The sequence below is a fragment of the Erigeron canadensis genome, chromosome 3 (assembly GCF_010389155.1).
Source record: "Erigeron canadensis isolate Cc75 chromosome 3, C_canadensis_v1, whole genome shotgun sequence".
In the NCBI taxonomy this organism is placed as follows: domain Eukaryota; kingdom Viridiplantae; phylum Streptophyta; class Magnoliopsida; order Asterales; family Asteraceae; genus Erigeron; species Erigeron canadensis.
The window spans coordinates 31029457-31056642 of record NC_057763.1 but is presented as its reverse complement, the minus strand read 5'-3'; the positions used below and the strand labels follow the sequence as shown (position 1 = coordinate 31056642).

At 33.9% G+C, this 27186-nt stretch overlaps 3 protein-coding genes and 1 long non-coding RNA gene across 5 annotated transcripts; 2 read left to right on the top strand and 2 right to left on the bottom strand.

The window, feature by feature from the left end:
• The first annotated feature begins 909 nt into the window (after positions 1-909).
• LOC122594528 (glucan endo-1,3-beta-glucosidase 12-like) lies at positions 910-3599 on the top strand. The gene is made up of 2 exons (XM_043766973.1): positions 910-2472; positions 3411-3599. The coding sequence occupies exons 1-2, from the start codon at positions 1089-1091 to the stop codon at positions 3434-3436; spliced, it is 1410 nt and encodes a 469-aa protein (XP_043622908.1). The 5' UTR covers positions 910-1088; the 3' UTR covers positions 3437-3599.
• A 2691-nt stretch (positions 3600-6290) lies between these two features.
• On the bottom strand, positions 6291-8836 carry LOC122592502 (60S ribosomal protein L7-2-like). 2 transcript variants are annotated; one of them, XM_043764745.1, is made up of 7 exons: positions 8734-8836; positions 8064-8256; positions 7858-7955; positions 7697-7754; positions 7166-7245; positions 6983-7085; positions 6291-6683 (listed from the first exon to the last, which is right to left on the bottom strand). In XM_043764745.1, exons 2-7 carry the CDS (start codon positions 8244-8246, stop codon positions 6468-6470), a joined length of 738 nt encoding a protein of 245 aa, XP_043620680.1. In that variant the 5' UTR covers positions 8247-8256; positions 8734-8836; the 3' UTR covers positions 6291-6467. The 2 variants fall into 2 exon arrangements, with proteins under 2 accessions (XP_043620680.1, XP_043620681.1); XM_043764746.1 differs by having other exon boundaries at positions 8064-8273; positions 8734-8820.
• Positions 8837-9981: 1145 nt separating this feature from the next.
• On the top strand, positions 9982-10756 carry LOC122594431. The gene is made up of 3 exons (XR_006322998.1): positions 9982-10169; positions 10258-10293; positions 10398-10756. It is a non-coding gene; the product is annotated as an uncharacterized LOC122594431 (long non-coding RNA).
• Positions 10757-16059: 5303 nt separating this feature from the next.
• LOC122593530 (probable tyrosine-protein phosphatase DSP4) lies at positions 16060-18664 on the bottom strand. Its single transcript, XM_043765950.1, has 5 exons — positions 18341-18664; positions 17792-17885; positions 16913-16970; positions 16779-16822; positions 16060-16670 (listed from the first exon to the last, which is right to left on the bottom strand). Exons 1-5 carry the CDS (start codon positions 18607-18609, stop codon positions 16482-16484), a joined length of 654 nt encoding a protein of 217 aa, XP_043621885.1. The 5' UTR covers positions 18610-18664; the 3' UTR covers positions 16060-16481.
• Between the last annotated feature and the right edge of the window lie 8522 nt (positions 18665-27186).

The following is a 27186-nucleotide window of genomic DNA, read 5'->3' as shown; positions in this document are numbered from 1 at the left end:
GATTCCACAAAATAATCTTTGGGCTAATAACCCTTTCTATGATAAAAAAAAAAAAAAAAAAAAGGGTTCCAAAACATACGCACAACTTATTGCCATTTCTGCATTAATAAGGGATGGTTATGCAACTCGTTACTCGTTAATTAGTACCTCCTCCGGTCGTTTTATGTCGTCGTAATTGCAGAACTTCTCGTGGCTTGAGTCTTCGAATCACGAGTGCGTTCATTTATGATGATAATGGAAAGCAACGAACGAAATAAGTATATTGCAATGTATCTTGTTCATTCTTGTGCAATGAGAAGCGATAAAACTATCATAACTTTTGATTAATAATCTCATTTGATATTCCTATCACATGTGACACGTATCAATGAAGTATCATATATTTCTAGTTTTCGTACGTCACATATTCACGTTATCTACATTCCTAGGTGCCATCCTATATATGGTTTGCATCTTATCAACACTTTTAATATTTTTGAAAATCAAAATATTTATGCACTACATACTTTTGTATAATTTAACATAAATCACACTTAAAACATAAGTTTTTGGTTATTGAGGCAACTCAAATACTAACAGAAAAAAAAAAAACCCACCCATATTAATTAAAACAAAAACTACAAACGTTAAATACTACATGCTTTCAAGTTTCAAGATAGTAAAATAGAAACTTTAATTCAATACTAAACAAAAATCTTAAAAACTAACATCTTAAAAATGAAAATATAACCAACCTTAGTACCTTACAAAAGTAAACTCAAACATATGTTCCGCATTATATCAAAGTTTTTAGTATATTGAAACATGACATCCAATATGTATAACTCAACCAACTTCACAAGATCCACATAGTCTGTCTCTTTACATTTTTTTCGTTGAACAACTGTCTCTTTACATGATCCGACAACTTAAATCTCGCAGAGCTAAATATATGTAATGTTTTCTCACTACTATTACAAAATATATGGGTCCATGTAACACAAACAAATCCAACGGCCCTTATTAACCATCATCACCCATATTACAATACACTCTCATTGAGCCACCCCCTGACTACACTTTTTCCCCTCTTTCATGCCCACCAAAATATGTCACCATTTTTCACCTTCATTTCTGTTTGCCTAACCATTTTCTCACTTGTAAATGGTGGTTCAATAGGTGTAAACTATGGCCGAGTTGCCAATAACTTACCATCACCTTCAAAAGTTGTTGACCTCTTAAAATCACAAGGTATCAGCCGGGTCAAGGTTTACGACACTGACCCGGTTGTACTAAAGTCATTATCTGGTTCGGGAATAAAGGTGACAGTAGACCTCCCGAACCAGTTACTCAAAACCGCCGCCAAAAAACAGTCATTTGCTACAAACTGGGTGGAACGCAACATTGCTGCATACCACCCAGATACACAAATCGAAGCCATTGCTGTAGGCAATGAAGTCTTCGTTGACCCAGGTAACACAACCGGGTTTCTTGTACCCGCTATGAAAAATCTACATCAAGCTCTTGTGAATTATAATCTACATTCCTATATTAAAATATCATCACCGGTTGCATTAAGTGCGTTACAAAACTCATACCCATCGTCAGCCGGTTCTTTCCGGTCCGAACTTATTGAACCGGTTTTCAAACCCATGTTTGAATTTTTACGACAAACCGGGTCTTACCTTATGGTAAATGCGTACCCGTTTTTCGCATACGAGTCAAACTCGGATGTTATCTCGCTAGACTACGCCTTGTTTCGTGAAAACCCAGGCGTAGTCGACGCGGGTAACGGTATACGTTACTTTAGTCTTTTTGATGCGCAAATCGATGCAGTGTTTGCCGCAATGTCGGCATTACACTACAACGATATCCCGTTAGTTGTCACCGAGACGGGTTGGCCTTCTAAAGGTGACAACAACGAGATAGGCGCCAGCATTGAAAATGCTGCAGCCTATAATGGAAATTTAGTAAAACGTATACTTACTAGTTCGGGTACACCCCTCCGCCCAAAGGCGGAGCTGACCGTCTTTTTGTTCGCGTTATTTAACGAGAACAATAAAGACGGGCCGTCTTCTGAGCGGAACTACGGGTTGTTTTACCCGAACCGGGAAAAAGTATACCACGTGCCATTTACAGCCGAGGATTTAAGGGTCTATAAAGACAAACGATCCCCGGCTGTAGGTGACATTGGCGGTGGTCAGGTAAGAGTTTCCACACCCGGTAAAGGTTCCGGGTCGGAATCCGGGTCGGGTCAGACGTGGTGTGTGGCAAGTAATGTGGAGAAACAAAGACTACAAATGGCTTTAGATTTTGCTTGTGGGGAAGGAGGTGCTGATTGCCGTCCGATCCAGCCCGGTTCCACGTGTTATGATCCTAACACGTTAGAAGCCCACGCTTCATTTGCGTTTAATAGCTATTATCAAAAAACCGGCCGGGCTGGCGGGTCGTGTTATTTTGGTGGGGCCGCTCATATTGTTACTGAACCACCTAGTAAGTATTTTTTTTATATAATATTATACGAGTACATTTTAAAATGTCACAAACATATTATTTTTTGGGGTAATCATCCAGATTTTTATTTTTTTGTGTTATTTTAGGAACGTGGAAGACTGTGAATGTTTTGGGAATTACTTTTTTTTGGCCTGGGTGTCTAGGTTTATGCTAATGTGGTGCACCTGATAGTGGTTTGACCTCTGACATATTGGTGTGGGATGGACCAAATTTTATACTACATAAAACTTTTATGTAGTATAAAATTACTACAATAAGATGCTTTTAGATTATGGGCCTATGGGAATGGGATAAATATACATTATGAATATTCAATCACTGGACATTTTTTTAGAGTTTTAGTTAGATATATTAAAACTCCAGTCTAGTAAATTTCAAGGGAAACTACCAAAACTTTTCATGACATTAATTACACGTGTAAACTTCACTTGTGTTTAGTTATTAGTATGTTATAAGTTTGTAGCTGGTGGCTTATGCCTGATCTGGTAACTTTATTTTATAACAAATTAGTTAGTTTACTATCCGAGCATATAAGTGTGAAATAATAATAAAAAGTTAACAAATAAAACTATAAAACTAAAAATCTATAACACAACTTATTTAGACGTATGTAACTTTTCTTTACTCAATATAAGTTTCAGAAGTTACATTAAGTTTTTTGCTTTTGAGTTGGATGTCTTGGTGATATTAGTAAGATTTAGGATTAACCTATGTTTAATGTTGTGGTCACATGCTAGATGTTGGCTAGAAATAGTCATAATTTTGAAGAGAAAAGTGGTCAAGATTTGGGACATTATCTAAATCTTTAATGTTGAAGTTATGACCATAAAGAGCACATTAACATATACTTTATCTCCTTTTTTTCCCACTGATGTTGGGAGTTTAATGATTTAAAGTTGGTTTTAATCGTTCTGCAGAATTTGGGAAATGTGAGTTCACCTAAACAGACGAAGGTTCAAGGGATGTTAGTATTCGTTGTAGATTTATAGTTTCTTTATGTTTAGTTGGTTATAATTGTAATGGATCATCTAATATATTCATTTTCAAATAGTTATTGCATTATCATTAGTATCTTTTTGTTAAGTAAATTAGATTTGTGTTTTGTACATTCCATTGTGATCAGAGTTCTTTAAATGAAAAATAAAAGGATGGTTGTGCATATCTAATCAAGAGGAAGCTACCACGCTTTTGCTTGCGATAAATACACATTCAAAGAATGCTTGCGTAAATACTGTAAAACACATTTTGTATTTTGTGGTGTACAAATCACATAAAATCACATCTTTTTATGTTGTTTTTTTTTTTTTGAACATCAATTTATTTTTTGAACATTATGTTAAAGGGATGCAGTTGAGATTAATAAAGAGGATGAAACCTAGAAAAGCAGAGGCCAGTGGGAATTAAAGTTGGTCCCATGACCAGTAAGTACACTTTAGGCAAATAAAGTTGGAGTGAAATGGTCAATTGTCACCATTCCTACTGCTGTTAAAGTTGCAATTGATATGATGTATGAATTTAATTCCTCCCATGTTTCAACCACCAAGATATTGGTAATGAAAAATATAAAGATATGTCACATTTGTATGTATTATTTTGCATAGAATCCTTGAGTACTTGCCTAAAAGATTTCACCATTGTCATCTACTATAACTTTCCTTTATCATCTTCACACGAAAACTTGTGGTTTATGATGAATATAGAGGCATATACATACAACAAACTGACACATACATATATTTTCAACATAATCTCAGTCACGGCAGAGATTCTCCATGCCTCCCTCCCTCCCACTTAACTCCAAATTTCCATTATTTGTTCCAGGTTGTCATCACACCATTTAGCGTTTATAAAAAGTGAGCTACATAATATAACATGACTTTTTGTTATAAATTGACTTATCATATCCAATGTTTTAAATACCGGTAAATACCGGCCGGTATTCCGGTATTTACCGGTACCGGAGACCACACCGGTATTTTAAGTTTGGTATTACCATACCGGTAGTTCCGGTATTTTTAAAAAATAAATTTTGATTTTTAAAAAAAATTATTTTTATGATACTTTAATATTATTTTTTGTTATTTGTGAACTTTAAAACCTATATTTTGTTATGAAATACATATTTGGTATTATTTTTGAGTAATTATAATTGCATTTTGACTATTTTTGTTAAATTGTAACAAGTTTTGTAAGATTTTTACACAAAAAAATATAATAAATTAAAAATAGTCGTATCAGCCGGTATTTCCGGTATTACCGATAATACCGGAAAATTTTTTCACGCCGATATAACTAAAATACCGGTTTTTAAAACATTGATCATATCTATACAACTTCATTATATCATTATGGGTTTTGTAATAGAGAAAATCACGTCATTAGCCAAATTTCATTGCGATTATACCAAATTAGCCAAGTTTTTTTGGATTTTCACAAAATAACCAACAAATTCGCAATGAGATCTTCAAAATCGCAACGAGAACTTCAAAATCGCAACGAGATTCTGCAGAATCGCAATGAGATTCTAAGAATCGCAATGCGATTCCGATTATCTCTATGCGATTCTGATAATCTCGTAAAGATTCTGCAGAAGAATTTCATAAAGATTATGCATGATCTCATAGAGATTCTGCAGGATCTCATAGAGATTTTGCAGAAGAATCGCATTGCGATTCTCAAGATTTCGTTGCGATTCTTCATAATCTCATTGCGATTCCGTTAATCTTATTGCGATTTTGATGTTCTCATTGCGATTTTGAAGATCTTATTGCGATTTTTTTAGTTTATTGCGATTTTGTTGGCTATTTTGTGAAAATCCAAAAAAACTTGACTAACTTGGTATAATCACAATGAAATTTGGCTAATGATGCGATTTTCTCTTTGTAATAACATCTCTAAAAGCCAATTTGCTTTGGGTTTTGATGACTTTCATCGACGTTAGCCCAAATACAAATAAAGCCTTGTAAATGTTCACAGTTCACACCACCACACATTGCATCACACAACACTACTCATTACTCAGCAACTACATCACATATGTAACAATAATCATATTACACCATATTTTATATTAAATTATAACACTTTTACTTCAATAACAAAACCATAACAAACATTGAATAACTAGATACAGAAACTAAGTTTGTAATACTTAAAACTATTTAATCAGAAAACCAATTTAAAGGTTTGCTTAATTTTACTCAAAAGATTAACCAAAGTTGCTGCTTTTTAAAGTCACATTTGTTATCTTTTTTATCAAACAAACCAAAATGAAAAATAAAAACGAAAAAAACTATTTTTCCTCATCAAAGTAATGATTTTTACATTTTAAAAATTAAAACTCAGAAGTATGACTCACAAAGTAAAAAACTATAACATCTGTAGATATTGAATGGAAGTATTAGTGAACACAAAATTAAAGAGATTGATTGAAATCTGAGGATCATAAAAAATTAAGAGGTGGACTTTCCACACGGACCCCATACTATATTTCACCGTTGACTCCTCGACCTTGGAGACTCCACACCACATCCACACAAAGTTGTAATGGGACAACTCCGGGTGGTCGGGGTCGTTGCCTTCCACGCCGACCACCCCTTAACCACAACTACTCTTACAGTTGTAGATTTAGTAACCAAAGAATTTCCCTCTTAGCTAAATTTCTATTTCAATTCTCCTTTACATGTTCATTTAATTCTTAAATGTAGACCAAATGACTAATAACCTTGTATTACTTTCAAAGACGACGTCTTAGCCAATATACCTAAAGTGAATTCGACTTACTAAACCATTATGCATACTGGCAAAGGAACTTTTCATTATAGAAAACTAAAATACGACACAAATATGCTTTTAGTATAACAAAACAGAGCAATGATAGTAGATGTTGCAGGTCAATAACTAAAACATAGAATCCAAAACTTCCTCGCAGATAAGAAATTGGGACAACAAGCCATAAAATTTACCAAAGGTATCTAGTTCATTCTCCTGATAAGCTCATTGATGTAATCTTCACGATTTCCAGCATCTCCGCCTTCAACATAGTGATTTCTCTTCTTCTTCATCCCACCCAAAGGTGCCTTCAACTTAAATGGCCACAAGAAGTTGTTGGCCTCTTTAAAATGAGGACCCGCAGTCAAGATCTCGTGAATAAGGTCTTCAACACAGATCAGTCCAAATTTACCAAGTGCCTGTCATTTTGCATAAGTCATGATAATTACTATTACACGCCCTAATAAGGTTAAAAACATACGTAGCGTTGAATCTCGGCCTAAAGTTGCAGAAAGTGAGCTTTATGCATACAACTTCCTGCATTACTTTATTTAGAGCTTTAGATTGTTACTGTAATATACTCCATATATATATAACTTTTTTAATCACACTTAACAGGCAACTAGATCCATAACTCGACATAACTTTGATCCATGACTCGATCTACCAATATAGACAGGTCCAAGTAACTTTAAGAGAAAAGAAAACAAAAACAAACCTGCTCAACAATGGAATTATCAGTAAGTGGAATCCTTTGTTTGTTGAGCTTGCCATAACCCCTCTTGTAGATCAACTCTTTGACACTCTTCAAATTTGGGTACCTGTGAAAAAGAGTGCATTTAAAAAACAATGCAAAATGGAAGAGACCAGACATATAATTTCAACTTATATAGAATTATACCCGTAAGTAACATATGGTTCCACCCTGTGCAGCATGTTCAAGGTTGCTTTGTTGACTTTCAAGAAGACACCATTAAAAATCTGGTGGAAACCAATATGAAGTTTAAGCAAGTATTCGACAAAGAAAAGAACAAAAAATAAAGGTTAGAGATTCAAATAACTTATAGCATGGCCATACAAGCATCTGCTTTCTCTACAGAGGAGTGTTTATAAGAAATAATATAAACGCTACATGGATCTATTAGTTTTAAAAGGTCGGTTCGTAATATTATGATTCCCCAGTCACCAAGAAAATGATATACAATATAAGTCAAGCTTACTAATATGTGATATACAAGCTGTAACACATTAATAAAAGCTATAGTAAGCAAACATTTTATGGTTCGTTTCGTTTACATACATTAGGGAATGCAAAACTGCATAAGATGAATTCTAAAACTAAATCCTGATTGATAACACATAATTAATAAAAATGGAACCCATTGAAACAAAAACAACAGAAAGCATACAACTTGGTAGCTAGGAAAATCACCTGTCTAAGACGCAAAAGCTGCAAAATCTTCTTTGACTTAGGGTCCATAGCATTGATACTGAAACATTGATGTAGAAATATAAGATTATGGTATTGATATCATTTATAAACTGATAACAGAAGTATATGTTACAAACACGGACATCAAAAGATAAACTCACCCACGGATACGAATAATGAACAACATCTTGGCTTCAGGATTCACATAGAAGCCACCTTTTAGCCTTGCTTCGCGCTTCAACTGAATTAGCTCCTTTTGCTGAATATAAAACAAGAACCAAGTTACATCAGTGCCCAAACAACAAACTCGCCTTAAAGAGACATATATCTCGAACCTCAAAACAAGCATCACCAAACGCAAACATACCTGATCCTCATACTCTTTGGTGTACTGCTTAGCCCTATTGAAGATCAACTTCCTGTTCGCAGCATTCTTCTTTTTCAAAAGCTCACCTTCTTGCTTTTTCGCAAGCGCCCATTCCTCGCTTCGTTTTTGCTTCTTCAATACCGACTCGGGAACCACTACTCCTGCCTTGGCAACTTCCACCATTTTTTCCACACTAAAATACACAAATTACTGTAAACACGATATACATCAACCCATAAACAAATCATCAAATTATTCACAAAAAAACAACATTTCTCTAAAATAGTCCAAGCCGAGTTTATTAGAAAACCATGGATACATAAAGTTTATATATATATATACACACACAAAAAGAACTAACCCGCCAGACAAAAAACAAATCACTAATAAAAGGTGCAACCTTGCAACTTAAAAAAAAAAAAGAGATTAAATCATTTACTTAATGTTTCTTTTAATTTTGTGCTACTAATTACAGCAGGACATACAAATTAGATACACATTTCTATAAAGCTTCCTAAGCTAAAAACCACAGAAATAATGTGTTTTTTATTTTATGTCTAAGGCCTAACTAAGTACTATGTCGTGTTTCATATGCATACAAAATATAGATATACGATTCTAAACAAAAAATCTGCATATACATAAGAATAGATAATTTAAATAAACTTACAGTAATTAAAGTAACGGGGCTTGATAATCCGAGATAAATGTCACCGCCGGTATTTTTTTGAGCTCTGCAAAAGAAAGGAAATGGAGATGAGTTAGGGTTTTGTAGGGTTAGTCAAATTGTAGGCTTATGAATGGGCCTCGTGGTGGTGTTTATTTGGGCTATACTATATCACTAGTATTGGGCCAAGCTTATAGGTTAGGGTTAATAATACTTTGTTTGAAAATCATTTCTCTTTCTGAATTTCTTTTTATTTGTTTATTTATTTAATAAAAGTTATTTAATTCACAAATGTGTAGGTTTAGATAAAATTTTAAAAAATGGTTAAAAGGTTTGTTATATGTTATTAAAGGTGGTATTTCATTGTTTATTTGAGTTTAAATCAGACATGAGTCAAACTATGAATGAAGTAAATGGATATATTCGGGCTATCTAAAGAAAAACATGTTTTTGTCTTTGATATATGTGTCCTAACCGGTACTTTTGTGACATGTTCTTAAACTTTTTATTCCCGAGTCATTTTTATCTAGTGAATTTTTAAATTCAGGTGTCTCTTTAGATTTTATAGAAGTTATAGAATAAAGTGATTAACCTATATTTATTTCCTCACTATGAGAGGATCATCAATTACATCTATTAGATTAACCAACCAATTCGTTACTACCTATATGAGCTAACAGCTAGTAATATTAAGGTCACAACTGGTTTTATAAGGTCACGCCGAACATGTAATGTTTTATTCATACTATCTTAACTAAGCACAAAAAAGCAACATAAAAGCCAAGTCTGTGGCAAGACTCTTTCCGATCCAAAAATTACCACACCACCATTTTTGAACCTCGACGTAAATGCCTGCCCAAGGGAACTTAGGATCTCCAACGGGGGTATCTTTGGGTGCCTTTTGATATCTTTTCCTATTGAAGCTTGTTCAAAACTAGAGATTTTTTAAAGAATGTCCTTACCTAAGGTCATGCCCATACTCATAGTTGTCAAACTCGTACGAGTCTCGAGTCGACTCGTACGAGTCGAGTCAAAATGTAAGGTAAAAATGGCGACTCGGACACGGACTCAAAAAGGGTCCAGACTCGGAAGCTGACTCGCGATTTTTGGTTTGACTCGTACCGAGTCGTTGCAACTTAGAACTCGTACGATTTTGGATATTTGGTCAAATTTAAAGTTTGAACAAAGAAAAAGCTTTGACTCATAAGTGACTAAAGGAATAAAAGGTCGTATAGTCTTTTTGCACAATATTTGAGGATACCTACTTTACTTCTCTAGTTCTTTTTCTTTGACCATCATTTTCTCTTTTCTTTATTTTATTTTTCTTCATCAATGAAAGATAGTTCATGATCATCTTTTCTTTTATGAAGCAGCTTTTCATTCTCCTTTTAATTTCTTGATCTCCATCCGGTCATCCTCTCTGGCTCTCTATATGTAAGGTAAATATTTAACCTTATTTTTTATTTTATTAAATTATTAAAGTAGATTCATACTTGGTTGATATTAATCTATTATACTTTTATAAAGAGGATGAAGCAACAAGTTCTAAAAAGAGAAAAAGAGGTAATTAGTTATGTACTTATACCGTTATACATCAAAATTTCATTTATATTATCAGGTTCTTAAAAAACATCAACTAATAATGACATTTTTTTACTTGTTTATAGGACCAAGAAACTTAAACAAAGTCTCTGCCGACAAGAACATAGGAAGAAACCAAACTGATGATGTGAATGATGAGGATGAGGATGGACTAGATGAAGATGGACTCCATGAGACAACCGTAATTTTAGATGATGAAAAAGAGGTTGATAACAACTTTAATCCTGAACCTTAGTCATGTGATGCTATCAAGTCTTTTGACATTTACTTGATTACAAGATCGCTACTTACATCATTTCATGTGCTACATATGCATTTTTGACCAATTGTGGTGTAAATTTGGAAATGAATTGTGAGTCTATGACTCGAAACTAGCACGCATGTAATCTTTTAGTAAATGTATTAAGGAAATCAACTTAAATCTTATTTTATCTAATTTTAGATATGATATATATATATTATATAAAATATAAAATATCCCGACTCTTATAATTCGAGTCACGTTTCGAGTCACGAGTCGAAAAATCGGATTTCGAGTCGAGTCGAGATTTACGAGTCGACAACTATGCCCATACTTGTCCTTACTTAATATATTTTTATTTTTAGTTTGAGGTAAAAGGATATGTAAGGATGTTTGTATGGTTGGAGATAAAAATATAGGATTTAAAGAATTTATAAGGATGTATAAGGATTTGTAAGGATATGATATGACAGCTCAAAGACGCCTACATTTATAGCATTGGAGATAGCCCTAGATACTGATTCTTTTCTTTAAGTACAAACTTTGTATAAAAGGAGAATATATATTTTGAAAAATATTCGTATATAACTTTCTCTCCCCCGACTCCAATAAGAACACGTAAAGTTACATATGTACGCTAAGAGTGTATATAATAACAGGCCTAACATATATGACATACGGGTTAACGAACTCGAAGTAGCTAATAAAATTTTCATGCTTTAATAGCTCCTCAACATCAAAATTTCTTACACACCTTGGGAATGGAAAAAAGGTTCACTTGAGAACCATTTGAATTGGAAGAACTGTAACAACCGTCTTAGAAATGTTCTAAATAAGTTCCTTGAAACGTGTTTTTGTTATTAGAACGGCTAGACAGTTCAATTTATTTAAGCTCTTGACGTACTCTAGACTTAAATTACGCACTTATATGAAGGTCAATTTGATCTAAAATCCCGATTTATTAAACGAGTTCATGATTAATTACGATGAAATATAAAGCTCGGTTCGTAAACGTTCGTGTTCGTAAAAGTTCTAGTTCAAAAAGTTCGCAAATGGTCCTTGCATTTATTGAGTTCATTTAATATGGGAAAGGTATATATAGAATAAGATGGAAACCCTTGAGAGAGAAACCTCTATTCACTCATCTTATTCATCTTTCTTCTTTCTCTCACTAAAACACATAGTGCAGCCACCTTTCACACACACAAAATTCATCTTTTGATTTTGGATTGTTAAACCAAAATCATTTGTACTTTTAGCATCCTTGTGGTAATCAAAACATATTTCTGGAATCAAATCTCAGGTAACAACAACAAATTATGAGTTTTTTTGATCAAAATAAAAGTGTACTTTTTCAAGTTTATGTTCTTGATGATTTGGTCCGATTTTTGAATGAAAACCGTGTTAATGGCTAATGGGTTTGTGTCTAAATGTGTTTAGTAACATGTTTGTGAACAAATTTGGGTCGTAACATGCTTTAATCTACAAAATCCATTTTTTTTGAAAATGAAGGAAAACTTGTTCTTGATGAGCCACGCGTTATTCATGTTATAGATGGTCTTGAAATCATTAAAAGTGTTATTGGTTAGTGTTAGTATGCATATATGTACTAGTTCTATGTTCTAATACGTCCTGAAATCGATCTAGATCATCGAAATATGTTCTGTTCTTGTTCAGCTTGTCCTGGTTGATGGGACGGTCTTGGAACTAGGCAACTTATTTGGTTCATGGTTCCTGCTCGTTCGATCTTGTGTGGTGTTGTGATGTTGATGGTACGTTCAATGGGTAACTGATCCTTTGGGTTGGTTTAGCTCAAACACTTGTTCAATTCAAACGATCATATGCCTTGTTCTTGTCCATTGGATCATTAAAACGATCCTGATCAAAGTCCACTAGGACGATCTTGATGCTTGTCTCCTTAAGACGATCTTGAGCCATCCACTTGAAACGATCTTGATGCATTTAACTTAAAACGATCTTGGATTTGATCTTGTGAAACGATCTTGTACTTAGAACTACTAGGACGACCTTGTACTTGAAGTAACTGGAACGATCTTGCACTTGAATACTAGGACGATCTTGAGCATTTGTCAGCTAGGACGATCTTGCCTCTGTCCAGTGGGACGATCTTGGACTCCCAAAGCCCTAGGACGATCCTGAGCTCACCCAGAGGGACGATCTTGAAACCCTAACCCTAAAATGACTTTGTGCAATTCACAAAACAACATGTACTTGTTCTATAACACACCATACTTGATCATTGATCATCAAACCAGTTCATAACATCATTATCACTCAATTCAATCACACCAAAGGCTACTTCCTAACATCAAAGCTAGTTAATTAATCGATCAAAAACAACGAATAGTGTGCAAACCTTAATTGAGTTCTTAAAGCTAAAATTTATTAATAAAGATAAGAAACAACTAATTTACATTTCAAAGTATATATGTGTGAGTTCATAAACGTCCAAATCGAGTACTTAAAAGTTCAATCAAACTCTTTTCGAGTCAAAACATTTAAAGATCTTCATAGGACCAAATCATCAGTTCATCAAGGACCTTTCAATGATTATATAATCACATGAATTAATACGTGTGTTCATTTATGATCAATGATCTATATCTAGGTTTTCTTCAAGGTGTGCTTGGAATTCGATAGATATAACTTATCTATCTCGGTGATTGTTCTCTGTGCTTATAACCCGTGCTCGTACCAAATCACTGTGAGTTTCGTAGCCCCTTTTTACTTATATATGTTTTGGGGTGAAAGAATACTCGTGCCTTTGTGTCTATCATCATTTATGGCTATTTAACTGTACTGTATGATGTGCACTATGATACTTGATACTTGATGCTTGATACTTATGTTGGAGTTTGAGGTGCTTGATACCTGATACTTATGGTGGAGTTGGAGGCACCAGATGAGATACTTGATACTTGCACCGTTAGGCCTGGTATACCGTAAGTGTTGGTTGCATAGAGATACTTGATTCTTGCTATCATAAGTAAGTTGATAGCCATATTGCTGAGTGGATCTTGATGACATTTCGACCTGGCACCATACTCGATACTTGTTTACAAAACCTACGAACTCACCAACCTTTGTGTTGACACTTTTGAGTATTTCCTTTCAGGTGAACATATGAATCGCATTAGAGGAGGTTAAGGAGCTTAGCATGATGTCCTGTAGCAGACCAGGCTAGGATTTTGGTGTTGCATGTGTACTTATGTGTTTGATGGCACTCTGCCTGACTTCTTCCCCTGCGTGGGAGCTTATCTCGTACTTATTTGATTGCATCTTAAACTTGGGTTTGTAAGCTATGTTTACTTGTTTAAACTATGTGTTTGTTTATCTCTGTTTAATCTATGCATACATTTAGTTATTCCTATGTAACATCCATGTGCGCGTGTACTTTATCTTGCATCCCGAGTTTTCCGCCTTAGTCGGGATGTGACAAGAACCATGAGAACCTTTAAATTATAACTTGATGTTCATATGTGAATGGTGTATGTGAACAAATTTGTCACATATGAACAAATCAAATTATAATTGAAATCACCTATGTTCATATATAAAAAGTTCTCACATGAACCTTACCCTCTTGGGAATTGTTGAGGTATCTCGTGTGCATCTTACTAATAATTTCAATGTGAGTAGATACTCTCATAATTAGGAAACAATGATAAGATTAAAACAAAAGGCCCATCCGCCTAATGGTAATGGAGTGACTGATCAACTTAGGCACTTAGGCTAAAATGTATGGTGCATCTTGAGAGAAAGAGGACTTGCGTCATGTGGTGTCATTTCACACTCCAAGATGACACCGGCCATAAAATGGGGGGGTGGTGTAGACTGTAATAGGCTTCTTGACAAACATCTTTAAAGTCTATCTTGCTTTATCTTGCTTTGAGTAGCCTTATAACAAATACTTAGAACAGTATAACTTGCACAAGTGTAGAAGCCATTTTAGTTATTATAAAGCCTCTCTATAGGCACAATAGCAAAAATCCATTTAATTAGTAATATCCAATCAGTAAATAGACTTACTCGTATTTAATTAGAATGAGTAATACTACTAATTTAGTTAATCATTGAACTGTTGGCTACTTGTTTTGGTTGATTATGTTGCATTATTATTATTATTATTATTATTATTATTATTATTATTATTATTATTATAAGGCCAACTCAAAACATTGGCCCCGTAAAAAATAAATATAATTTATATCTAGTCAGAACATTCATTGCAATTCTATCTAAGCATAAAAATGCCCAAGTGCATCAGTTATTCAGTACTAATAGCAAACCAATCATTGGTATAGAAAATCAATTTAGTTATAGTCCTTGTTTATTAGATACAAAAAAATATATTTTAGCAATAATTTCTATACTGATAGCGACATTTAGACATCAGATGTAACCATCACCAAGCAGTGTAGTGTTATGGAGTTCTATTTTCTTACAAAAGGTTTCAGGTTTATCTCTCCTAGGTAAATATCTTTGGGCTGAGCAGGAAATGTTTAGAACCTGTCACGCGCAAAAAAAAAAAAAACCCGGTCAAGCTAATACTCGGTAACCCGAGCAGGGAAAACATAATGATACTGATCTTTGTTGGACTAAGATGTCGATAAAGATGATACTAATCTTTGTCCAAACTAAGATGTTGACAAAAATGATACAAGTTTTTGTCTAAGTTAGATTTCAAATAAAGAGATACTAATCTTTGTATATATTATACCAGTTGAATTAAATTTATTCGTTTTTTAACATCATGGAGCTTCCATTTTATCCACAATAACAAGTCAAATATGAATAGACCACCATGTGAAAAGCACATGCATTTATGCTAACAACAAAAAAAGAGACAAGATATCCGAAAAGTGGTAGAAAGCAAAAGGGAATTTCAATGAATAAACCAAGGAATCTTGTAAGATAATGGTCGTCAAGCGATCATAATGTTTACTAGTTGATACTGTATATTACTTTACAAACAATAATTTATTATACCCTACTTCTTTTAATTTGCCCAAGTAAAAGTAAAGTTAGCAAGATATACAACATTATCTCGACCATAAAAGTGCAATAGGATTCGGTTTGAGTAAGATTGACGCTGCAGAACACTTCAAAGAAATTCAGAAGCATCAACGAAACCAAGCACTAACAGAAGACCATCCAATTGTCTACATATATATAATGCCTTGTGATTCAATATTAAAAAGATTCATTACCATAAGTAATCCTCTCTACCTAAACGGGACTATGTCACCATCACGAATTCACGATCTCTCCTAACCACAAACAGGAGACGTATTAATATGCTGCACGTCTATGTAAAAGGTAAACGCTTAGAAAAGTGCCACTAAGAAACTTGAGTATTTGGCAATTGATATAATTTGATAATTTATAATGCTAATATATACATCAAACACTTGAACAATCACATCTACATCGTTACAAATACAATAAATGAGCTTCAAAGGAAATTGACATAAAAAAAACTACGTTAATTTGTTTGCAGTATATCCATACAAACTAATCCGCAATTGTAAAAACATCACTATTTACATGAACAGTTGAACACCGTTGGATCAAGTAAGAAAAGTATAATCTACAAGTGTATAACTAACGCAACTCTCTGTATAGAAGTTGAGGAGCCGTATGCAGGTATCATAACCAATAAAAAAGGGCTTTGTCACAGAATAACTTGATATACTTTCATTTTCAATTGGGGTACACAAAGAAATTTACTGAAGTCCTAACAAAGAGAACAACTGTTATAAGTAATCCTCAAGGAATGGGAATTATCATTCCAGATCAGCTAAACATAATCCGAGAAATGAATGCCTATTCCAGTTTATTCCAACTCATGTGAAGGACAAAATACGCCCTTCAGCAGTGCCACATTTTATCTCTTAGAACATAAACATGGACACGGCGATATATCTTTAAATCCGGACGCATCAAACAGCTCCATAAACCTTTGATCCGATATTCTAGCTTTGGCAGCTGCAAACCTTTGGTACTCGTCAAAAATAGACGTCAAACACCATCTGTGAATTTTTCTTAAACATCCGACTAGACAACCAGTTCGGTGCTGCAAGTAGAGGTAGCAATAGCCAAATAAGTACTAATGTCAAATTAAGAATAATAGATAGTTATTAGGCTTACATATATAAATATAATATTGAAGCGTATCACATACCTTGCCTCTTTTGCAATGAATTAACAATGGGTGATTTCGTACATCTGCCAAAGAACAGCATATTATAAGAAAAAAGGCGAAAAAGGCCAATTAGCCTTTATATTCAGTGAGGACTAAAGGAATAGGATGCACACCAAGAACAACTTTTAACGCTTCACGAATTGTATCTTCAGGAATACTAACAAAAGGTTCCTGCAACAAAAATTAACATAATACATGAAATTATTCGTATAAAAAGAAACTTTGCCACATTCACAAGAAAGGCATAACAACCTATTGAAGGAACCTAACAAAATCATGAAAACATTATAATAATTCACTAAATGTGTAAGATCAAACTAATTCTGTTTTTCTTTTCCTTCTCAATTCTAAGCAACTATATATACACTAAAAAAATATTTCATTTGTTCACACTTCTTAATTATTTTTAGTGTGACAAAATAATTATTAAATTTCACACTAAAAAGTGTGAACCTGTAATTCAACACACTTTTTAGTGTGAAGAAACTACTATACATTTTTAGTTCTATATGTTTTTACACACATATAAAAGCGTCATAAAATTTTAATTTGTTCACAATAATTAAAAAGTGTGAACAAATGCAACATAATTTGTAGTGATATATATATATAGTGCATAACTAATTATCATTATTTAAGTGTTTAACAACACATTGATCCGTCAAAATTGAAAAAATCATGTTTTTTGTTGGATGCGTCATTTTGATGAATATGTATCCAAGATGGATGCACAAAACAAAAAACATGATTTTCACGATTTTGACAGACCATTGTTAAACACTTAAATAATGATAATTAGTTATACACTATGTTAGTTTTATAGACTTTTAATGCATCAAAATGCAGTTTTTAAATGTTTTCACCGTGTTCTTATTTTAAGATTGTTATTATTTGATTGTCATATATATATATATATATAACCCAATTAAGGAAAAAACAATACCATATATAGTAACATACTAACATATGTAGAACTTAAATCAAATGTTTACCTTAGTTCCTTCAATTCCAAACTGATATAACTGAATTCCATTAGCTTTCAAAAATCTCATGTTATGTTCCGGATATGGCTCTGGACACAAGTATCTACAAAATCACACAAAACATATAAAAAAAAAACTTATGAGTAACAAAAATAAAATGTCATCATACTCGCACATATTTATGGATTATCATCAACAAGTGGCGCGACCAAATTATAAATCACATAATACTATGGCTAAAGGTAATATGGCCCTGATTTTGAACTCCATACCTCTGCTTTTATGTTTCATGTCCCTACCACACTCAAACAAACATTTTTACGTTCAAAGTTGAAAGCAAAACATAAACTTTTACGGTCAAAGTTGAAAATAAAATAACAGACAAGTCAAAATTGAACATTTTACAGAAACGGATATGCGTAATATATTGAAACAAAAATTACAATTAGCAGACTCATAACCCGGGCTATTAGTTCTTGGTTCCGCCAATATATAGAGACATATATATATATATATATATATATATATAATTAGTGAGGGAGGGAGGGAGTGGCTTACATAATAGAGCGAAGGCCAAGGGTATGAAGAAAGGAGAAATTTGGGGTATCGGGAAACCCGGAACGATAAATTCCATGATCAACCATTGAAAAATTTAATGGGGGTGTGTACAGCTCTTCATCACCATTCGAATCAAAAATTTTCTTATTATTAATATTATTAGAATTAAAATCGGCGGCGGAGGACATGATCATAGTAGTTAAGGATGGAACTACTTCGATTGTTTTACACGTGTCATGTTGTTGTTGTTGTTCTTGATTTAATTTCATTGCAAATAGCCAAATAATATGGCAAAGGGAGGGAGAGATTAAATAAATTGGCGGTTAATGGTTGTTATATGATTACACAACCAGGAATTGGGTTTTTTATTTATAGGGTAGGGGGTGGTGTGGGAAGACGGAGTGGTACACGTGTCATTTTGTGATTTGTTGGTCAAAAAATTATCGTAAAGGTGACGGCTTTCTACTATATTACCTTTGTTTATTTATTATCCATTGTGAATCCCGATATGTATCAGTTTTTTTTATCCTTTTGTTTTTATTTACGCTGATAAATCTTACTACATCTATCACATATTAAGATTCTTTTTCTTTCAACTTTGACCGTAAATATTTTTATTTGTATTATATAACACTTGATATAATATATATGAATTGATTGAGTTTTACATGTACTTTTCATTGATATAATTTTCATCTACTAATATATAACACAAACAAAGATATTTACGGTTAAAGTTGGAAGAAAAAGACTTGACTAGTTAAAATTGGACAAGTCTAGTCAAAATTGGACAATTAAAATGGGCGAAGGGAGTACTTGTTCCAAAAGATTTCAATGAAAGTCTCCGCCGTGTCTGACCCCCCCACAAACAAAGATATTTACGGTTAAAGGTTGATGGCGGAAATGGTTTGCAAAACAAAGCGTTTATTGGTCTGAAAACTCAGTCATATTGCAAGAATGATATCTTCCTCATATGAACTATTTAGAAGTTGAATCTTACCATTCTGGAAACCTCTATGTGTGCACTAAATTTGATATGAACAAAGTTTCTTGTGATTTTTCCCAGAGATATGCGAAAAACATTGATTTCCAAGAGTGGTAAGGTTTCTGACGAATTCTGCAGACTTGCCTTGCAAATGTCACAACTTATGCATTAGAGCTCTTCGAGAGTCAACCCTTGCGTTTTTGAAAAGGTCTTTGAGTTTTATTCATTTGTTAAGAACTGAGTTTTGTCTGGTTTGGTCATCTTATGACCCATAAGTTGTACTTAAGGAGGTTTATGAACCATGGTGACGTGTTTACTTGGATGCCATCTGAAACGTGATACGACCTATTGTGATACGACGTGTTGTAAATCTTTTATGTGAACGTGTGATGGGGCTGGAAGCCTAGACAGGACGCCGAAAGTTCCGCTACAAAAGTAATTATTTAATGATCCCTTAACGAAAGTGAAGAGGCGCGTTATTTATGGATTAAGAGACGGAATTTTGCGGGAAGGTTGAAGGTAATGATATCAGCCATTATTAAATTGGTTAACCAAGAATGTTTATTCCCCGATGAACTATTGTACCATTTCATTGGACATGAAAGAAAAGGAAGTTCGTTAAGAAGTTCTCTTAAAGTGTGAAAGCTAATTGTTGAATGCTTCGAATTGAGACGACTGTTATGTAAACAAAATTTTTATATATGTTTTGGAAAAGTATGTAAGGAATGGTGAATTCAAATGGTGTCTATAACCCTTAGATTGATGGGAATGAGAAAGGATGATCTAGAAACTTGGGAAAATCATATGATCATGAAAGTTGTAGAGCCATATGACATGAGATAGTCGCTCCTAAAGTTAATATTGTTGAACGAGTGTTTAATTAGCTCAAAATCGACCGAAGGTTTTGTGGTGAGCAAAGAAAGCTTATGTTGAACAAGTGAGTATAATGGTTTAACCATAAGACCCTATGGAGGGATATGTTATGCATCGAAAGTCATGGTGAGTCAAACCTTTGTTCAATGAATCATGTAAATTATATTAGCAAGTTAATGAGGATAGGTGTCGAAAGGGCTTCTTCGCCAAATGAATAGTCTTCTCTGAATGTAATGTGTATACTACTTATGAAGGTTGGATAATTGGGTTGAATACCTAGTTGACTTAAAGATTGAACCAAAGAAATGACGAAACGGTTAAAATGAAAAGTGAAAGTAGAAAAGACTATGTAAGGAGCTAAATGAGTTTGGCCATGCTAAATTAAAGAACGACTCAAGGGAATCCTGAAATGATATGATAAAGTTAAGGATACGGACAAGTTATTTATATACGAGTGGCGAAATGATTCCGAGGACGGAATCCTCTTAAGGGGGAGGTAATTGTAACATCCCGAACTTTTAATTAACGGTTGACTTCAGTTGTTAAGTCAACACAACGTGTCCGTTAAGTCTCTAAGAGATTTAATGTTTATGTGTGATTAAGGTGCATTATGTGTAAGGTTTTAAAGCCTTAATGATTCATGTGTTAATGTGTCTAAAGGTATATTTTAATGTCTTTGGAGGTGCTTAAAGTGTTTAATGTGTTGTAAGTATTCCCCATAGGTGTTTTAAGCTAAATATGAGTCATAAGGAAGTCTAAGGACTAGTTTTGATAAAGCTGGAAACTAAAAAACGGGTTAAGGGTCTAATAATCTGTCATTAGACTCATAAATCAGAGAATATACATCTCCTTTGAAGCCCTAGCCATTCCCTTTGTTCCATGGCATCCTATTGTTCGATTTCATGGTTATTCGGTTGATTCGAGAGTGTTTTGATCAAGTTTTTGCATCCTCTTTGTAATCTCCAGGTATCCAAGGTATAATAACATTGATTTTATGTCCTTTCAATCATATAATCAGATCCATAACTGGTCTAGGTTATTGTAAAGATCAATTGATGTCAAAAAACGTGTGTTTTGATCGATTCGGTAACCTAAAACGTTTAATTATGTGATGCAAATCAAGTAAGGATTAATCAATGATTTCATTGCATCATTATGGTCTTAAAATAGTGAATTTTGAGGTGCAAAAGTCGTTCATAAGGTTTGGGGTCGTTTGGGGTGTGTTTGGTTAAGTTTTGGAGGTTAAACAATGAGGTTTGTGCAGAATCGGGGCTAGCTACGGCGCAGCTACTAAGCTGCGGCGCAACTAGAAAACAGTGACACGTAGCTGCGACGCAACTTGGTAGTTGCGACGCAATAGCGACGGAATTTTCAAATGGCCATAACTTTTGAACCGTAACTCCGTTTTTGACAAATAAGATATCCACGGAATCATGAGAGAGTCTAATTTCTAATGGAAATGTTTTTGAAAGATGATTGTAATGTCAAGTTTCCATAAAGGTTAATTTAGTGAGTGTATCCCGAGTTTCGTCGAGTTATGTAAGCTTTAGAGTATTAATCGAATGTCCGATGCATCAGGCATTGTCATGAGTCATGTTTATAGGTATTTAGACGTGAGTCATGACCATAAGTGAGTGGGTATTTATTAGCTCATTATGTCGTTTAATGATTATAGGTAGTCGGGAATACTTGCAAAGCTCGGTAACTTACGTTATCATTTGTTGTGTGCTTCTACGAGGTAAGATACACTACTTTGACATGCTGAGGGTTCAACAAAAGATGGTTTTCTTATAATAACTTCCATTTGATATCTTGATCGTTTATGGGTAATCGGGATACACGGGAGGTTATATGGGCTATGTAAATGACCAATGAGGCCTGAAATGCAGTCCCAACGATATGTGATGTTGTCTTAGGAAATGAAATGCAATGTCTTATGATGAATTGATTTATGACACTTGTTGATGAGTATTGAAATGTGCATGTTTGTATGGCTTGTTCATCTAGTTCACTAGACTCTTTAAGTTGCCATGTCACGTGCACGTTTAAGGGCCCAAACGTAAAAGATGTATATGTGATGATTGTTTAGGTTGTGTAAACACCTAAACTATATGTGATGTGAAATCAAGCTCGTAAATTTGATGTGAAAGTGTTAAGCTTAACTCGTACTTGCCCTAGCCCGGTTAAGTGCGTTGATGTGGTTGCTTGGGTGGCTCCTTGCAACATGGTACAACGTGAAGAGTAATACGGGAGGTCTTACCAACCCCATTGTCATTGAACATACGGATTACTCCTGGATTGGCTTGCCATTCCTTAACGACATTGATGTACTACTGAATGGTGGTTCATCTAGTCGGGTGCGACTTATGTCACACTTAACGAGATGCATATGTTATATGAGATGCGTGACTTTTGTCACAATTATAAAGATGTTCAAATGTGATATGTGATGATGCAAAAGATGACTAGGCACATTTAGGATGACCCATCCTAATATGAAAGATGTTGATGCTATGATATGTATGTGAGATGATATGTTGATGATATATGCCTTAACGACTTAATATGACTTTTATATAATGTTTTAAATGGACAAACGTTTTATAAACCATGTGTTATCTTACTTAGCTAATTCGTTAGCTAACACTTGCTCTTTAAAAATGTGTTGTGCCCTCAGGTCCAACAATAGTGAGCAGGTAGATGTGTGAAGATGTGAGGCATGGGTAGATGATCTTGAAGCTAGCTATAGATTACCCATAGTGGCTGCTCGCTTTAGACATTTGCTTTATGTTTAAATATTAATGACTTGTATTGATAATGTACTCGGTTGTTTAATGTTGGGCAACCGATGGATTTCCATTTAGACTTATTTTGATGATATGGCTAGTAACACCATTTAATGAATAAACCAAACAGATTTTACTGGCTTGGACTTTTAAAGTTAATTCCGCTTCTTTTAACGCCGTTAGGCAAAAGTTTTTGGAAATCCTTATTTTTAAACGATGGGTGTTACAGTAGATCAAGTTCTTTTTTGAGAAATTTGAAAGGGTTTATAAGGTAGTTTAGATTTTAGATTATGTCCGTCATTTATATGAAGACATGAATGATAAACAAGCTAAAATGTACCAAAACAATGGTAGATTGTATAGTTATAAAAAGAAAAAAAACAACAACAAACAGACTATGCTTGACGTCGTCAATTGACGGTTATCAGTGGTGTCTTGAAATTTAAATTTGAGTATCAGCAAATTTTATATATTTAAGTATACAATTTATTGTGAAAAAATTTACAAATCTTGATTTTGTTAGATATATAATGACTTTCATATTTAAATTTGTGTATTTTCTATATCTTGTAATTCAAAATTTGGAAATGGTCTGACTAAAAGTATTATGTTGCAATTAAATTAAGGGTTAGTTTGCTTATTTATTCCTATGACTGAATGGAGATTGGAAAAGAACAAACACATTTGAATATTTGATGACTTAATGGATTGAGTCAATTAAGATTAAGTAATAACTTTTTTATAAAAACATTAACAAACACTATTTAAATCATTAAGGTTGCTGAAATTTACATGATAGAACTTGTATTTGGAATTTTTTTTATTGAGCAATCATTTAGAGGCTTTATAATTCCATTAAGATATTAATGAAATATAAGATTTCTTAGGGGCAAAGATGTACTGCTACAAAATTAACAAATTGGTAAGTTTGACAAAAAATAAGCCAATGGATGCTTGACAAGTGGTGTAGCCAAAAATAGCCAAATTCTTGCCAAATGTGGTGATGTAGTGTAAAACTTGCCAATTTTGTGGTTAAAATATATTACCAAATCAACCCTAAACTTTCATTAAACTTAAAAACACAAATAAAACATATGGGTAGTTTTGGCCGATGCTAGTGAACGTTGGGAGTTACCTTTTCTTTTTTTTTTATTGAAATTCGAACGTTAGGAGCGTCTGGACTTTTCTTTTTCCTTTTCTAACCTCTATATATACATACATATACTTTCTAACAATATTATCTCAAATCGTTTATCTCTTAATCAAATCATTTCATTCATCACATCCAAATGTCGCATCATCAGTGGACTAAAGAAGAGGATGTATTGTTGATGAGGTGTTGGATTTTGAGGCGACCTGACCCTTTGACTACTTGACTATCTATACTATATTATAAAAGAAATAACCCCCTTTATTTATGGAAGTATTGAAAATATATAATATTTTCACTTAGCACCCCTTAAAATATTTCAACATACACTACCCCATAACATTAATGATTAATTTACACTACCAATCCTTTATTCTTTAATATATTTTCATTAACCATTTACATCAATTATCCACACCACTCGACGCCGTCTCCACCACCAACACTCGGCCCCCCACTACAACGGCATTGTCACGACCACCGCCGCATTGCACGGGTAACGTGCTAGTTTAATAACAACAAAAATTTATTCATAATTTAAAAATATTACAAACTTATTAAAGAAAAACATACAACATGATAGTGTTCCAGAACAATTCAACAACGGAAATTATTCATTGCTTTAGCCCATATGATCAGATGGTCCAAAGTCATGACGGCGGAAGCAATTTCTTGCACAACAATTGTAATCTTATCGATCTTCCCCTGCAAATAAGTAAAGTATTGGCCCTCAAGATCAGTACAATACCCGGTTTGTATGTAATCGATTTCTTCTCGACACCATTGTTTCTTCTCGTTAAGTTTTCGCATAACAACAAGGAGTTCCTCTATGACCCTTTGGTGGTCGAGGATATCAGCCATGATACCCTCATGCACTTGATCAACCGTCATTTTATTTGATGAAGAAGACATTTCCAGATGGTTAAAAGTTTGTGCTTGAGATAATGTTCCAGATGAAGGACCCACTATTTAAAGAGAACTACAAGACGCTCATCCAACGTTCAAAATATCTACACATTTAGTCCCTCCAACGGCAGAATTTATATATTTACACTTTTAGTCCCTCAAACGGCCAAAAAATCAAATACATTTACACTTCCAGACCCTGAACGGCTAGTTGTATTGTCACTCTATAAATACAAACACAGACCTCAATTCAGTTGCATTTTCATCATATATTTTCATCATTCTATAAACGCATTCTTTCTAACCAAATGACATCCTCATCAAAAAAGAATGTCCACCGACCTCGTCTGACCGAAGATGAAATGAAGACACGAATCATGGCTGATATCAAAGAGGACACCCTTCTTCAAACTGAACTCTCTAGGGTCATGGGATACCTGAGGGAGAAAAGACGACGATGTGAGCAAAAGGTAGAGGCAATACAAGCGTCAGGCCGCAACGTTTCGAAGATGGAAAGAGCACTATTCTTCATTTCTACAATGGGAGATCAACAATTTCAAGAGTGTGGTCGACGATGTTTTTAAGGTCGGTCATACGTTGGATGACCAGTGCACTTGGGCCAAATCGTACCATGATAATTGCGAGGAAGGCAAAAGCACGTGGGAAGTTAAATGCCCACAACATGACAAGTGGTGGCTAGACGATTACGCTTACCGTGGCTTGGGAAGTATGTCAAGCAAAAATGATGATGATGAATAATCGTACCTAGTGTATTTTGTGTTTTTATCATGTATTGTTTTTTTTAGTTATGTGTTTTTTTTTAGTGTAAAATGTGTTTTTTTTAATATGAATAAAATGTGTTTAGTGTAAAAAGTTGTATATATGTAGAAGTTGAGGGACAAAAGTATACGCTCCTACATGCTAAGAATGGCCACGTGGCCTTGCCCAACGTTCATTTTCATCGGCCAAAACTAGCCGATTGCTCTTGCCAATGCTTGCCGATTGAACTTGCCGATACAAGCCGATTCACGTGCTATAGTGTAGCCGAATTGTCGATGTTTGCCGATACTTCTTGCCGATAAAACAAGTCGCCTACACTCTTGCCCCTTATATTTTTTCTTTGAGAATTGAAAGATTTTTGATAAGTTAATTAATACGAGTACATAATTGCGATGATGAGAGTGTAGGCCCAATATTGTTTCATCCGAATCATACATGACGAGGCACGCAACGGTTTCATTTTCATGCAAGATGAGTGTGATTTTAAGCAGTAATATTTGATATTTTGTTTTCCTGTCTTCAACTCTTCACCAATCATTTCATTACTCTTCACCAATCATTTCATTAGAGACTATAAAAACCATTGACATACTAGCAATAATATATTACTCTATCATATATATTTTTTTAACTAACAATTTTATTAATAAAAAAAAAATTCGGTAAAACACCTAAAGACACTAAGATTACAACAAACAGTTAAGAAAAATGTGCCATAAAATCCAGTTAAGAAAAATGTGCCATAAAATCCAGACTACGGCATGTTTGTTTTTCTAACCATTAAGTGACTGAATTGATTAAATGACTGAATGGATAAGTATTGTCTATATGGATTAAGTCAATACATTTGTTTTTTGTTTATTAAGTCAAAAAAACAAACACTATTGATGACTTAATAGATTAAGTATTTTTGATTTTAATCAAAACTAGACTATATCTATTAGATCTACTACGGCTTTAATCCAAACTAGACTATCTGATTAAGGCTAAAGCTTTGTACACACCTCTTTTGTTTAAAATTATAATGGTTCTTTTTTTCTACATACAAAGTTACTGACCATTGTCCCCGCTCTAATGGATATTATAGTATTCAAAGGTTTAGAAAGAAAATATCGATCGGTCAGGAGGCTTACCGAAGAGCAACGGTTCCAGGACGATAACGATGAGGCTGCTTCACTCCTCCGGTTGTTGAAGTCGTTTTCTTGCAAGCACCAATCTGTATATATAAAAATAAGAAACGATTTACAAATTAAAAAGTAGTTAAGTTCAATTTTATCAACATAAATGATTATTATTCTCCGTTTCAAAAGTCGATAAAATCATAAACAGATATAGTTATAGTTGCTTTGTCTGACAAACATCTTTA

Coding starts and splice junctions, on each gene's coding strand:
- LOC122594528 (XM_043766973.1), top strand. CDS start 1,089: ATGTCACCATTTTTCACCTTCATTTCTGTTTGCCTAACCATTTTCTCA. Junction 2,473..3,410: donor TATTGTTACTGAACCACCTA/GTAAGTATTTTT, acceptor ATCGTTCTGCAG/AATTTGGGAAATGTGAGTTC.
- LOC122592502 (XM_043764745.1), bottom strand. CDS start 8,246: ATGGTGGAAGTTGCCAAGGCAGGAGTAGTGGTTCCCGAGTCGGTATTG. Junction 7,246..7,696: donor AGCTTTTGCGTCTTAGACAG/GTGATTTTCCTA, acceptor GGTTTCCACCAG/ATTTTTAATGGTGTCTTCTT. Junction 7,086..7,165: donor GAACCATATGTTACTTACGG/GTATAATTCTAT, acceptor TCTTTTTCACAG/GTACCCAAATTTGAAGAGTG.
- LOC122593530 (XM_043765950.1), bottom strand. CDS start 18,609: ATGAAATTAAATCAAGAACAACAACAACAACATGACACGTGTAAAACA. Junction 16,823..16,912: donor AGCGTTAAAAGTTGTTCTTG/GTGTGCATCCTA, acceptor GTTCTTTGGCAG/ATGTACGAAATCACCCATTG. Junction 16,671..16,778: donor TTCATTGCAAAAGAGGCAAG/GTATGTGATACG, acceptor CTCTACTTGCAG/CACCGAACTGGTTGTCTAGT.